We start from the raw sequence: 14,033 nt of genomic DNA on the forward strand, positions 1-14,033 counted from the left end.
AGGCTCATACAGTTCACAAGCACTTTAGCTTTGTAAGACCGAAGTCTTACAGATAGCTTCAGAAATAACAAGTAAAAGCCACAGCACTAGTAAGCAATGCCAGGAAAACTGCTAACCGAAGGAACAGAATCAGTTACAGTCTTAGGTAGAAACATCTGCCACCATACCAGCTGGGGCTAAGAGCCTGTTGGTCAGCAGAAAGCACACATCACTTATTGATGGCATCTCCAAAAAGCACAGTAATTCTGAGAGAGGAAACCAGAGGTTTTAGTGCAGTATCTTGATGAAGCAAGGTTTTTTTTGTTGTTTTTTTTGGGGGGTTGTTTTTGTTTTGTTGGGTTTTTGTTTTTCTTTTTACATCAGGACACAAAAATAGCATAGCTTTCTATACAGTCCTGAAGCTGGTACCACAGTAGTACTCCACCTGGGGTAAGGAGATTGCTACCACAACTGTCCCTTCAATTTTAAATGCACACCTGTAACACTGCACTGTTGAAGAGCTGCCATTTGCCGCTACCTACACACAAGGCACAATCTCGCTTACCGGTTTAAGCATCCTTCTCTTTCCTGTTTCCTCTCAAGTCTCAACCCATAAAACTACAGCTCTCATCCTATGTAAACTGGCATTACCAGTACAGGAAGCACCATCCTCAGAGCTGACCTCTTGGAAAAATAACTAACAACACAAAAGCAGTGACAGCAAACTACCTCTCTTCCCCAAAAACTCATGTCTTCATCCCCTTTGCATTCTCTTCCTGAATTAAGTGACCCTAAACGGGCAGCTGCAGCTCCCTGAGGCCTAAGCATAGTACAAAGGAACTGATCATAAGAGGAAAATCTCCAACAAAACAGACTGTACCAGCCTAACAACCAATGGCACTTGCTGCTGAATCATGCAAAGCAAGACTGCGAATACAGAAGTTGAAGTGAATCACAAAGGAATCAGAAGAATCTTTCAGTTTTATAAAAGTTCACCTATACAACAGGAATATAAAAAGACAAGGAAGGGCAACAGGCACCTTATATTTAAAGGGTCACATTTAGAAAGAAAATTGATACCAGAGTCACAAGCACAGATGATAGCTAGCTGACTTGACCCACGTCTTCTCTGTGCTCTGCCTGGTGTGCCCAGTTTTATCATTGTTTTACTCTTATTTCAATGCCCAGAGCATTCATGCCTGCCACACGAGCCCAGGATGAGCCTCTCCTATAAGACAGTGTGGTCTCTGGCAAACTGCTGCAAGGTTTGATCTGCAAACAGAACAGTTACTGAAGTCACAGCTCCAGGCAAAAAAATACACAAGCAGAAGAATTAATTTCATGGGATGATTCCTTCTATTTTCACAATTATTCATCTCTTCTCAGGAAAATTTAACATGAGCTGAAACATGCATGCTCCTACACACCAATGGTCTCCGTCTGTCCTTAGTGACAGTGCTCAGCGAGAGGAAAAGGTAAACTTGCATGATCATAGAATCATAGAATGGCTTGGGTTGAAAAGGACCTCAAAGATCATCGAGTCTCAACCCCCCTGCCAAGTGCAGGGTCGCCAACCACTAGACCAGGCTGACCAGAGCCACATCCAGTCTGGCCTTGAATGCCTCCAGGGACGGGGCATCCACAACCTCCCTGGGCAACCTGTTCCAGTGTGTCACCACCCTTTGTGTGAAAAACTTTCTCCTATTATCTAACTTAAATCTCCCCTGTCTCAGCTTAAAACCATTCCCCCTTGTCCTATCGCTATCCACCCTCACAAACAATCGATCCCCCTCCTGTTTATACGCTCCCTTCAAGTATTGGAAGGCCAAATGATAAAATTCTCAAAATGATAATATGATAAAATTATCAAAATGATAAATCTAGGTTCAATGGTGGACCTAGAGTTTAAAACATTTGGATTTGATGGGAAAATATAACACACTATTGGCCACTCTGCACCAATAAATATCATGTACTGTGATTATATGACACTTGGAGTTCTCAAATTAAGTTGCCTTTGTTGCAGTACATGCAGCAGAGCCAACACAAGGCAACCAAGACTTCTGGTTGTCTCCTGGGTCACAGTAATAGCAATGCTCTAACTCCTTCACACAGCATTGCACACTCAAAAGTGCTCTAGGATCTTCTGGACTGAACGATGCTATTAGAAGGTCAGCCATTCATTAGAAGCAGCCAAGCTTCACTTTTCAGCATTTTCCAGCCAAACGTTTGCCTGTATCACACATAAAAAGGGAGGAGGAAAGAGATACCACAAGGGGCATATTTCAAAAAATTACATGCCAGAAGACACAAAATAAAACTGGAAGCTAAAACCTGCCTGATGCCCTCTTCCAAAGATGCCTTGCCTGACGCCCTCTCCAATGTGCCAGGAGATGCTGAAACTACAGATACAAATACACATGCCCTGGCAGACTGCAAACTGAGCACCATCATTTGTGGCAGCACAAGTGACAAGTGAGCTGGCACAGATGGCTCCTACCCACAGCCCACTTTCCCAGCTGCTCACCAGCCTGAGAGCCTGGTCGGGAATCGTCCCACCACCTCCTAGCCTGGCTGCATGCCAGGACACTCCCCATACGGTTCACAGCTCCCAGGATGCCTGTCCCATGAGGAGCCACCACAAGCCTGAGACTGACTAGGAGCTGGGTGCTCAGCTCCCACCCCAGCTGTTTCTCTAATTACATTAAACACGCAGAATTCAGCTGCATCTGCTCAGGCTGCTTCCAAAAGGACTCTCCTTTTAATTAAAAATTTGCTATTAAAGAGCATTAAATTGTGTAATGCAAATAATCCTCTAGAAATCATCTGTTCCAGCAGCTAATGACCAGCTTTGTTAGAGCAGTAACTAACAGCAGCAGGACAGTTAGCTAACAGGACATTGCGTGCTGGTGTTAACCAGTCCGTCAGGATCAGGGATTCTTTCCTTCCTTCTGCCTCCAAATCTGACACAGAGAGGTTACAGGATGCTGGATATATACCAGCTTGCAAACTCCCCAGGCCCACAGCATTTCACAGCAATTGCAGTTTTAAAGCTTTGGAAAACAGAAGAGAAGAAGGGCTTGTTAACACAGCTCCGTTCAGGTAGAAGCAAGCAGCTGCAGGCTCTGCAAGGAAAGACAAGGGACAGTCTTAAGGAGCACAAAATACCCATGTGATTTACTTTTCCTTCCCCATTGTTCTCACTGAAACCTTTTGAACACTCAGACCCTAAAAAGCAAGGTCAGGACAGTGCCCCTCCTGTGGGTGCACAGCAATCCATAGCCTAGGAAGAAGCTGCACAGAGAACAGTATCTTTCCTGTTGAGAAATCGGTCCTTCCACAGAGGTAAAATGTAAAAGTAATAAGGAAAGCACACTAAAAGTATTTTTTAAAACATTTCAGTGCCAAGTAAATGTTATTTTTTCTTTCATTTTGCAATTTTTGTACTGAAAGGCTGAAGTTAGTGCACGATACATAACGTTTACTATGTCTTACTCAAACATTACGTGAGCCAAAAGAGTTCATTAGCAGGAATATTTCCTACTCTCCTGATAACAGTGCAATCATGACCATCCAAAACTGTTATCCCATGTGGAAACCACTGTGTTTCCATAGGGGAGCAGTCTGGATGTCTGCAGCCAAACAAAAACAGGGAAATCTGCTGTTTACAGCAAAACACAGCCTACAGCTTTTTCTTGTTCACTAAGGAAGCAATTCAAATCTTCTGTTAAGAAAAGGTGCTAGGCATGCATCCCAAGTGGCAGGGGATGGTGGAAGTGAGGGTCTGCTCAGCAAGAGTTCCTCGAGGTGAAGCACGAGTGAACCTTGGTGGGGGCTGAGGCAACTCCAACACTGGGTCTGCACACACAACCAACACACCCCATTTCCTACTCCAGTTAGTTATGAGTGCTGTGATATTCTACAATGGGCTGCACAAAGAAGCACAAAAACCCTCTTGAAGCAACTCACACCTTGATCATCATCCTTATTTAAACACAGATGAACGTGTGCTGTTAAATAAACATTCATGAAAATCACTCCCACAAGATGGAGGTACTAGGAGAGATCATTTTCAAAGGAAATAAAACTGAACTGGATCAAAACAAATTCTCCTAATCCACATGAGATTTCTGTGCCATTTTCTCTATATCTTAAATAAGGAATTGCGAAAACAAAGTTCTTTTCTTAAAGAAGCCAGAAGATAGAAGTGAAAATTTAAAGAACTGAACTGCAAGTATATTTTGGAGAAAAAAAAAATCAGAAGTAGCAAAAACCTGAAAAAGCAATAATTCCAGTAAATGCTGAGGACAGCATTTCACCACTGCTATAAATTCCTTCAAAGAAATTAACTCTGAGGCAGTTCAGAAAAGGATACAGAGGCAGAAATCAGAAAAATAATTTGGCTTTGCCATTTGGCTACTATCAGCCTCTCTTAAAATATGTATTTTTGTTATTCCAGAGCTAAGTGCATGCAATTCTTCACAGCAAAGGCTGCCATGAGCTAGGATACAATAACTGACTTGAAAAAGGTAAAAATAACAAAGTGCTCAGTTTGAGCTATAAACAAAAGATATTCAAGAACTGCTTTTGTACAGTTGGTTTAAAAACATCTAAGAAAGAGTACAGCTCATCCAGTGACAGGTCCAAAGAGGAGGGACATATTTAGGCTGGCATAACAAAGAAAATTTAAAAGGAGAAGGGGAACTTCTAACAACACGATGGACAAACAGGAATGCTAGAGAACAGTTTTCAGACCTACGAATAAGAATTATCAAATTCTGCATCATTGCTTTTAGAGTTCTAGAGCAGGAAAGGTCACGTTCAGAACTGAGCACTTCCCATCTACTTGGAACAAGACAGCCAGAAGACAATGGGGTTCCCAGCTCTGTCACTACTCTGGTAGCTGCTGTGTAGCAAGGCAAAAACCTGAATTATCCACAAGAGAATCCATGGGTAGTGGCTGAATTAGAGGACTGAAAAATAAAATACACAGGCTGACCAAAATTAAGTTTAAAACTAAGGGAAGACCAGAAGAGCTGCTCCAATAAGAAAGCGGTGACATTCAAAACACCACAAGCTTAGCTCTACAGCAAAAAGAAAGCAATGGTGAAGCCTATTTTATCTTAATTGCACAAGTTTCAGTGGCACAATCAGGAAAACACCTGCAAATGAAGGGGCAGAGCTGTGAGTGTGCCTGGAGAAACCTGCTTCTTTCCTGTAAAGCAGGGACCAACAGAAGAGAGCACCAAATCATTTACTTACTCTTCTACATGCCCCCAAATACATTCGTGTCAAATGCCCACAAGATTTATAGATATGTGAATCACTGAAACAGTATGTTGTTCAAGGAGAAGTGGAATTCCCCATGGAGCCATGACTCTTGCCAACTTCCACAAGCATTTTATCTGCTTACAGACAGCAAGGTTTTAACAGTGCTGCTTTCTGCCTCTTTCTGACGCTCTCATATCCTCAGTAATGGATGCATCCATTTTCCCTTTAGAACAGAATGTTGATTTATGTCTGTCCAATTTTGCTGTATTTGGTGAGTGTGGCTGGTACAGGGTTTCTCTGGACACTAAATACTCTAGAATGTTGTCAGGAGAATCAAAAACACAAGTTGAAAGCTAAGGAATTAAGTCCTTCCTCTACTGAAATGAAGTCTGACATGTCCATTTGTAATGGCAAATTCAAATGTATGGCTCCCAATGAGAACATGGTATGTACAACAAACATGGCTTTGGAAATCAGAAAATTGCCTCAGGACAACTTTCTTCTGTCTATAGATGGAAATGCTTTCTGGATCAAGGAATAACCACACTGCAACACTAAGCTCTTTGAAGGATTACTCCTCTGTGATTACCTTGGCCGTAATATGTATCTAAAGACAAGAAAACACCCAGTTACAGAGCAAGAGCCTATAATTAGGGCTGAGGTTTGATGAAGGCATGCGAGGGTAACTCAGAAAACGGTCACTTCACAAAGAGCAACAACTAACAGAAATATCACCAATACTTCATACCCAGATAAACATTTATTTTCTCAGAGTAGGGGTGTTACAGTCAGTGAGTTACAGTCTGGAACCATCACACCAGAATCAACTGTCTGGCAGCAAATAAATTCAACAGGTTTGCTTCACATTCTGTATGCAGGCAGGAAAGAAAAGCATCCCATCCTGCAGGGCTGTGACTCACAGTCCTCTGTCCTGGACTCACCAGAGGCAAACACACAGCAAAACAGCAGGGCATGCTGCAATTAAGCTTCCAACACAAACGATAACAACACAACTTCATTTGCCCACAAAAGTAAGTACAAAATCTGCTAAGTTCTTCTGGATTGGTGCAGTATTGGTAAGTATAGCTCACACTGAGGAAACACAGCAACTATTAATCCAGAAGAGGTTACAGCAGGGAAGTGCAGTAAACAGGTGACTACTAACTACCAACACATGTCAAGAAAAATCTACCACGAAGTCAGAACAACACAACTTCCTTCTATGACAGCATAACAAGTCCAAGGAATATGGAAACAACAGTGCATGTAGTATCTGAACTTCAGAAGGGCTTCTGACAGCATCCTATATGCTATTTCCATAAGCAATTCTAAAAAAAGTGTATCCAGGACTAGCTTATAATGTGTATACAAGTCACTGAGAAGAGATACTCAAAATTGCTATTGTCAAATTGGAAAAACATATCGACACCTTCAAGAGTTTGTTCAGAGTCCAACAGTACTCAACAGTTTCATTAATTATCTACACCATGCAATATAAGGCAATTTTATTAAATACATTGCTGTATGAATTGCAAGCATACTATAACATCAGAGAGTAAATGAAAACGGTCTTGACAAACCTGAAGAGAACCCATGCAGTAGATTTCTTAGTATTTATTTTAATTAGGATAAATGAAATAGCCACTTTGATGGGAATCCTCATCTATACAAGATGGAAAAATGATTTGCTTGCCAGATCTCCAGAAAGTAGTCTGATGCAACCATGTGTCAGAAAACAAATGTGCATCAACAGTATGCTTAAACTTCCACTGATCAGTGAAATTTGCCAAAAGAATAGTAATTTTGGTGTGACAGGTAAAGCACTTCTTCCCCCTATAGTCAACACTGACAAGGTCTTAGTTAGATTCTGATGTCTAGTTTCAGGCAACACATTTCAAGACAGATATGAAGTCACTGGACAGAGTCCAAGGGAGAGAGGGAAAAAGAAAAAAAACTAGAGGTCTAGAAAATATGACGTATGAGAGTAGACTGAAAGAACTGGGTTTGTTTAGTCTGAAGAAAAAGAAGGCTAAAAAGAGATATGATAACAGTCTTCAAATATGTAAGATAGTAAGACGAAAGAAAAAACTACTTTCTACATATACACTGGTTAGAAATAGAAACAACAGTAGCAAAGTATGTTTTTTCTAAAGTCTGATAGAAGAATTAAATATTTGAAAGATTACCACTAGAGGCTGTGGAATTATTCTAGCTTTTTAAGAGCAAACAAGCCTAGCATTAACCAGGTACGGTTTTCAAATAACTGTTGAACGGACAATACAACCTTCTGAGGTCTTTTTCAACACACTTCTACTCTTTGCTGTAAGTATAAAATAATTCCTTTATCCGTTATTTCTGTTCCCTTAATTCCTTTATTTCTATTTGCAACCACCCACTGAGTTCAGAATAACTAAACTCTTCTATCTTAAAATAAAAACAAAAACTGTTCTTTCTAGGAAGATAAAAAATGCTGTGCAGAAAATGCAAGAACCGCTGACATTCCCCCAAACTCTTTTCCAAACCACAACAGAGCAGTCACACTGTTACTCATTACAAATGGAGAACCAGCTGTAGAACCAAACTATGAAAGCAACATGTTTCTGTTTTCAGTGGGGTTTACTTATAAAAGTGGTTATCCTCTTGGGTATAACATTTAATTTGTGAGAGACCTGACAAGAAAATACAAGAACAGATAAAAATAAAGCTGATGAAAGTGAAGTTAAGGCCAAAATAAAAATCGACATCAACTACTAAACTAAGTGCAACAAGCTTTACAGGGCAAACAAATCCCAATAACTAGGCTAGTAGCATGAGTTTCAGTCATCCTGAATATTTTCAAGCAATAAATTTACTGGCTAGTATATTCATCACTGCCAATTACTGCAGGAGGTGGTTACTACACCTCCTCATGCTCTAACTCTACAGTTGCACACAGATTCAATAAAGTTCTTTCTGCCGAAAAGCTGCTGCTACGGTGCTACTTTGCATTTTGTGACATCCTGAACTAGTGGAAATTGCTTCTTCATCACATACAGAATAGCCTACAGATACTGGTGTGTGGGGTATTTTTGGATGCTTACCAATATTCGGATGCTTTAGAAGTCGGCAGATTCGAGCTTCACGTTCCAGTTTCTGGTGATCTGAAAGTGAGAAAGAAACAAGGTATTCAGCTCCACAACTCTGAACTAGGCTCTTGCACATATTCAACAAAGAAAGAAACACAGTGACCCAGCTGACATCCAGAAGCCTGGATAAGACTGGGAATTGCTGGAACACAACCATATCCCAAAATCTCACAGCTGTAACAGAGAGCCATGCAGGTGCCTGTAGATGAGGCTGCAGAGGAGCTCTGCTTCCAGTACAGATTTAGTGCTAAAGAGATATTCCCTGCTTGGATTCCAAGTGAATAGCAATAGCAACACAAAGACACCACTCTTCCATCAGATGCACAAACACGTGAAGCCACTTCCAGGGACATATCTTCTGAGACTTATCCCCTTCTCCAAAGCTGGAGAACAGCCTCTGAAGAGACAGCCCACAGAAAATGGAAAAGGACCTGCTGGCAGCCCAGAGAAATACCAGGGAAGAAAGGAAGAGCAGAAGGGAGAAATACACAGGTACTGCTGTGCACAGCCAACACACGATGTAGGGAATGCTGCCAGCTCCGATGAACTGTAAAGGTAACCATATTTCAGTGCCCATGGATGGAGTCGCTGATGAAATGCTGATCAAGCACTTCCAGATCTCCAGGCAAGAAGTCCTGCCCAAATGCTAAGTATGCTTATTCTAGCCCAAAGGCAACATCAGTTTCAGCAGGACCGTCATCTGGATTAAAGAATAACATATCAAAGAGAGCAGAAAATGGTTTCTCCTCCCCAGAAATGTAACATGCGTGAGCACAAGGAAAGGAGAGGGAGCTAGGGCAACTCTGCCCATCTTAGCCAAGAAGCAGGGGATCTTTAGCTGCTGAGGCTCAGATAGATTTTTCATTGCAGCAATGATTGAGTCCTGGCTTTCAGTACAAAGCCTCATCCTTGCAAATGAAACACACATCACATGAGCACATCTTCACTGAAAGGAACTGAGGGAGGTAAATCTCCAGGGCAGCCCCAGAAGCTACTGAGCTCTAGATCTTTGGGGATGCAGATATGTGGAAAGAGAAAGAAGAGAGGACTGCCCTTCCCCAACCAGCAAAAGAGCACAGCAAGGGGAAGCAGCCATCTCTGCCCTCCCTTGACATTTCTCCTCCAGCAGGTTTTCAGCACACAGAGCTGAAAACACACCTTCTCTGCATTCCCTGTGGGGCACAAGTTTTTGCACAGGAGTAAGCAAGACACTTGGCTGGTTGGGCTGCTCAGCAGATGACTGCTACAAGTGCAGCACCCTCTGGTTTACAGGGAGCTCACTAGAGTTCCACATAAACAAAGGTCCACCGCACTGCTATGAGAACAGCCCACACAGATGCACAGTCTCTGCGTGGTCCTCCCTTTCCTTTGCACAGAAAAGCTTTGGGCAACTGTTCTCCCCACCATGAGCAGAAGAGGGAGACCAAGGCAGATATCTCAGCTCAGAACACTTCTCTCCCAGGCTGGGAATAGCAGCTCGGGGCACTGCAGGATTTCTATCTTCTCTCCCATTGCTGAACTGTGGAAAATGTCCCAATTAATATTTTATATGGGCTGAGATGTGCTTACGTACTCATCTGCTACTGTTCTGGGAGGGGGGGGGGAAGGTAAATGTCTTTTTCATCTCTCCCTCCTTCTCAGTCCTGGAAATTATTGTTGTTGTTGCATATATTTCACAGCTCCATGCCAGAACCACTCCAATAAAGTAGCAGGCAGCAGGAAAGCCTGGAGAAGATCCACACTCCCAAGGCCCTGGTGCAGCGCAAGCGCTTTCTCTCCTGCACTGCCGGGGGTGCCTTGGCTCCTCTTTTTAACAGTATCTTGCAAATGAAGTTTTACAAAGCAGTTGCAAGGTAAAAGACTGTGTTGCACACTTTGTACCCAGGGCAGGTTCTCGCAGCAGGACCACAGTTTAAGATAAACTATCCACAACCCTCTTGCACATCTGGGTCTTGCAAATCCCCTGCTTACCCTCCCAGCTCTACTTGGAACCCCTACAGAAGGGGATCCTTCACTCACCCAGATCACATTGCCCTCGTGTGCAATTACACTTGCTGGGAATCTGTTTCTGAGCACAAGGACACAGGGAAGCAGACAGCGAAAACAGCTGAGCAAAGGGGAAGGAGAGGTAAGACCTACCACGTGCTGCTCAGCCACTGGGCCGTGACAGCCAGGACAGACAGCTGACAGGAGCGAGGCTCAAACAGAATGACATAACCATCAAAATGCCATGGGAGATGTAAATCAAGAGCAATTGCTCCCCTGCAATCCTACACCCTCTCGCAGAGGGAGGGGAGCGGGCAGGGCAGCAGACACAGCAGAACTTGTGACAAGAGGTCATCACCCCACAGCTTGCCCCTCCAGCACTGTGCAGCCTGGCCAGAGACCAGAGGAGGAGTACAGCACTCCGGTCACAAGGTACAGCAAACTATTTCTGGTCAGGGTGAAGCATACTGCACAGTTCTGTCTCCAGGGCAACAAAACAGGCAAACTCAAGCACAGCTTGCGGACAGAAAGCACGTTCCCTGTGCGACTGCTCCAGGCGGCAACCCCAGTCCCGCAGCCCCAGCGTGGAGCAGCGAAAGGTCAGGCTGGGCTGGGCTGGGCTGGGCTCCTCTGCGTACTCTGCAGGAGCTCCCATCCCATCCTGGGCAGCGTCGGATCACAGCCCAGCTTGTGACCTGAAAAAGAGCTCCAGCCCTGCAAAGATCCCCTTTTTGGTCTTCACTGCTTGGTAGTCTTTGGCACAGCACGGGTATTCCACTCCTGTTCCAGGTATCAGTGGCACAGTCGATTCAACACTAGGGGCAAACAACTCAGTATCTAAAAATTCCAGCAATAAACACAGAGTTGCAACTTTTGTTTCTCTCTCTCTGGTCTAGCAACAGTTATTCCCGGTAGGAAACAGAAAAGAAACAAAATTTTGTGTGCCCATTAGGGCAGTTGAAGGTGGGCTTGAAGACATGGTATGCAGGGGCTCACAGAACCGTAAAAATCCAATGGACCTTAACTGCATTAGGAGAATGATGAAAAGAAATCCAGGTTTCGATCCCTGCTTTACCAAGAGCTTGCAAAGTAAATCATTTCTCCTCCCTTCCCCCAAAAGATCACCCTGATTTCTGCAGGACACATGTGGAGGAGAAGTGGAAGCCCAGCCTCCTCCGAATCAGATTCACCCTGTGGCATTGGGCCCATCATTCCCAAATTGCAGAACCTCCACCAGCAATTTCTGTACCTTGCCTAAAATACCACATATCCTTTAGGAAACATCATGGTTCATGTTCAAGACTTCAAGAGATAAATAAAGCCATATACCAAGCAAAGTTACTCCAAATGTTAGTTACCCTTCCTGTCAAAACTTTACATGGCCATTCCAAGTCTGAATTCATCTATCTCGTGTTTCCAAATATTGGATTTCATTAAGTTCCCTTCCTGCTAAATAACAGAGCTGTCTAGCCCTGAACAATAGCTGATGCTTAAAGCTTAAGTACAGGATATTACAAACACTCATCTAATATTCATTTCATGTTTTCCAGCCAAAAAAAGAGAGACTTTTGCTATTTGGACAATACTTCTATCTACAGTCTGAAGCAGTGTCCATCTACACAGACACAAAAATGCAGTTTATGTAGATTATCTGTAGCAAAATTTAAAGTAGTAAATGCTTAAGGGCATGGTGCTTAAAAGCAGCAGGACAAAACCTTCTCACATTTGACACCTAAACTAAGGTGTGAATATTTATTTCTAGTTACCAGGCCTTTATATAGATAAGATTTCTGCATTTGAGTTCAACAACCGAGCCTACATTTTGCCAAAATATCTTCTGCACCACTGCTCCGCAAACACTGCTCTAAGTGCCGTTCCAGTAATGCTAATATCACATTTCTTCAGAACACACCTGATAAGAAATGGGCCATTTGGAGAACTGGGCTTGCTTTGGGTTTTCATTTGTCTGGGGATTTGCTTTAACAGAAAACAAGAATAATTGGGTTTGCATTCTTTGTGAAAGTTAAGGACCTGCAAAAGTGAAACCACAACTCTTCAAACAAACACTCAGCCCCTTCACCAAACAGGTCTGCTCATGCACAACGGATGGACAGAAGTGGTGGTGCACAATTCATAATGTCACAGCTGTAACAGCTGCTGAGCAGGCTAAAACAAAAAAATCCAGCCTGAGTATAGAAGACAACTGACCAAACCCACGATAATTCAGCTTGTATGTTGTAAATTCAGCGGACTTCATCAGAAAAACAGGACAATGTGATGTAAGATAGGTGCACTGAACAGAAATAAAAAGCAAAATGCAGCTTTCCTTCACAACAAACTGACAACCTCCTGCAGGGCAAGGAATACGACCAGTTTCAAATGAAGTGCATTTCTCACTCTTCTGTAAGAAAATCCTTTCCGTGTATGATCACCTCTGTCTCTTTCCTCAAGGATGCTGTGACAGAGGTGGACGGAGAAGGACAGACCCACCTTCTGGGCTCCATTCTCCTTGACATAATTGGTTCCCAGTGTCCTGCTCTGCCCACTACAAGCACTGCTGCTTCGCGGGTTTACTCCTCACCAGTTCTTTCCCCTCCCAGGGTACCAGAGCCCTGAAGAAGAACATTTTCAGACACACAGACAGGGCACAGGACATCTACAAATTGCAGTAGTTTAGAGCTGTCAAGTGAGAACATTTACATAATGCTACCAAAAAAAAAGACAAAGAAAAAGGTCGTGGCACTCCATCAGCATGCTCAGAAGCAGGGTGGAGAGACTGCCAGAAAGGCAGAGGGAGACCTGTCTGCATGGGGCTGTGAGGCGCTTGCAAATAGCAAAGCTGAAGAAGGACACCTGCAACAAATCTGTGAGTGAATCAGCCCCAAGCAGATGGGGTGAGGGCTGAGCGCAAGCCAGGGAAGAAAACTATGTAAAGGGTGTCCTGGCTCCAGTGCCTGGACTGTAGCTCCCAGGCAGTGTGGAGCAGGGCTGTGTGTCAGCCGCAGGCAGCTGCCCAGCCAGGGCCTTGCCATAAGCTGCCCAAAGAAGCCATGAGTAGGGAAGTTGAAGGAGCCGTGCCCTTGGCACCCTGGTCACCCCACCTGTCCCAGGAGCACCGAAGCTTATTGTTCCAGAAAGAAACATCAGCAAAACCATGCCTGCCTGATAGCTCCTTCTGACAAGCAGAAGACAGCATTGAAAAGAAAATTAAAGAGTGGACAAGACAGGTGCTTAAATAAAGCAAAACAACATTTACCAGAGAAAGCGATTAACCTCACACCTACCAGAAAACAAGGTGGAAAAAGTGAGCTCTGCCACACTTCCTTCAGCCTGCACTAGAAAAACAGCACAGCTTTGAACTGATTCCACACACAGAGCAGCACACCCACTGCTGCATTTGTTTGCTCACTTTACCAAACTGCAGCTGTACTGAGGTCGTGTTGCTAAAGCCTACTCTTTATTTAGTGTGCTTGCCTCCAAAAAAAGAAGAAACAAAAAGGGGGTTTCTGTAGCTGCCTACAAGTTCAACCACCCCAACGGGAGGGCAGACTCTTTCCTAAGCAGAATAAAAAGAAACACAGCTCACACTCAGTTGTGAATCACTTCTGTTTGATAAAAGCCTGCATTATGAAGAACAAAATCTTGTTCCTCTCTCTACCAATATATAACCTC

The 14,033-nt window shown here is 43.5% G+C and overlaps 1 protein-coding gene across 6 annotated transcripts in view; it reads right to left on the bottom strand.

Moving 5' to 3' along the window:
• Window positions 1-14,033, bottom strand: part of CAMK2G (calcium/calmodulin dependent protein kinase II gamma) — a 115,206-nt gene that overhangs the window by 56,328 nt on the left and 44,845 nt on the right. For all 6 annotated transcript variants that reach the window (XM_021397756.1, XM_021397761.1, XM_021397758.1 and 3 more), the window contains exon 3: window positions 8,331-8,390. In XM_021397756.1, the coding sequence (XP_021253431.1) occupies window positions 8,331-8,390 (60 nt within the window). The remainder of the gene's footprint in view (window positions 1-8,330; window positions 8,391-14,033) is intronic.

The sequence above is a fragment of the Numida meleagris genome, chromosome 5, assembly GCF_002078875.1.
Source record: "Numida meleagris isolate 19003 breed g44 Domestic line chromosome 5, NumMel1.0, whole genome shotgun sequence".
Taxonomy (NCBI): domain Eukaryota; kingdom Metazoa; phylum Chordata; class Aves; order Galliformes; family Numididae; genus Numida; species Numida meleagris.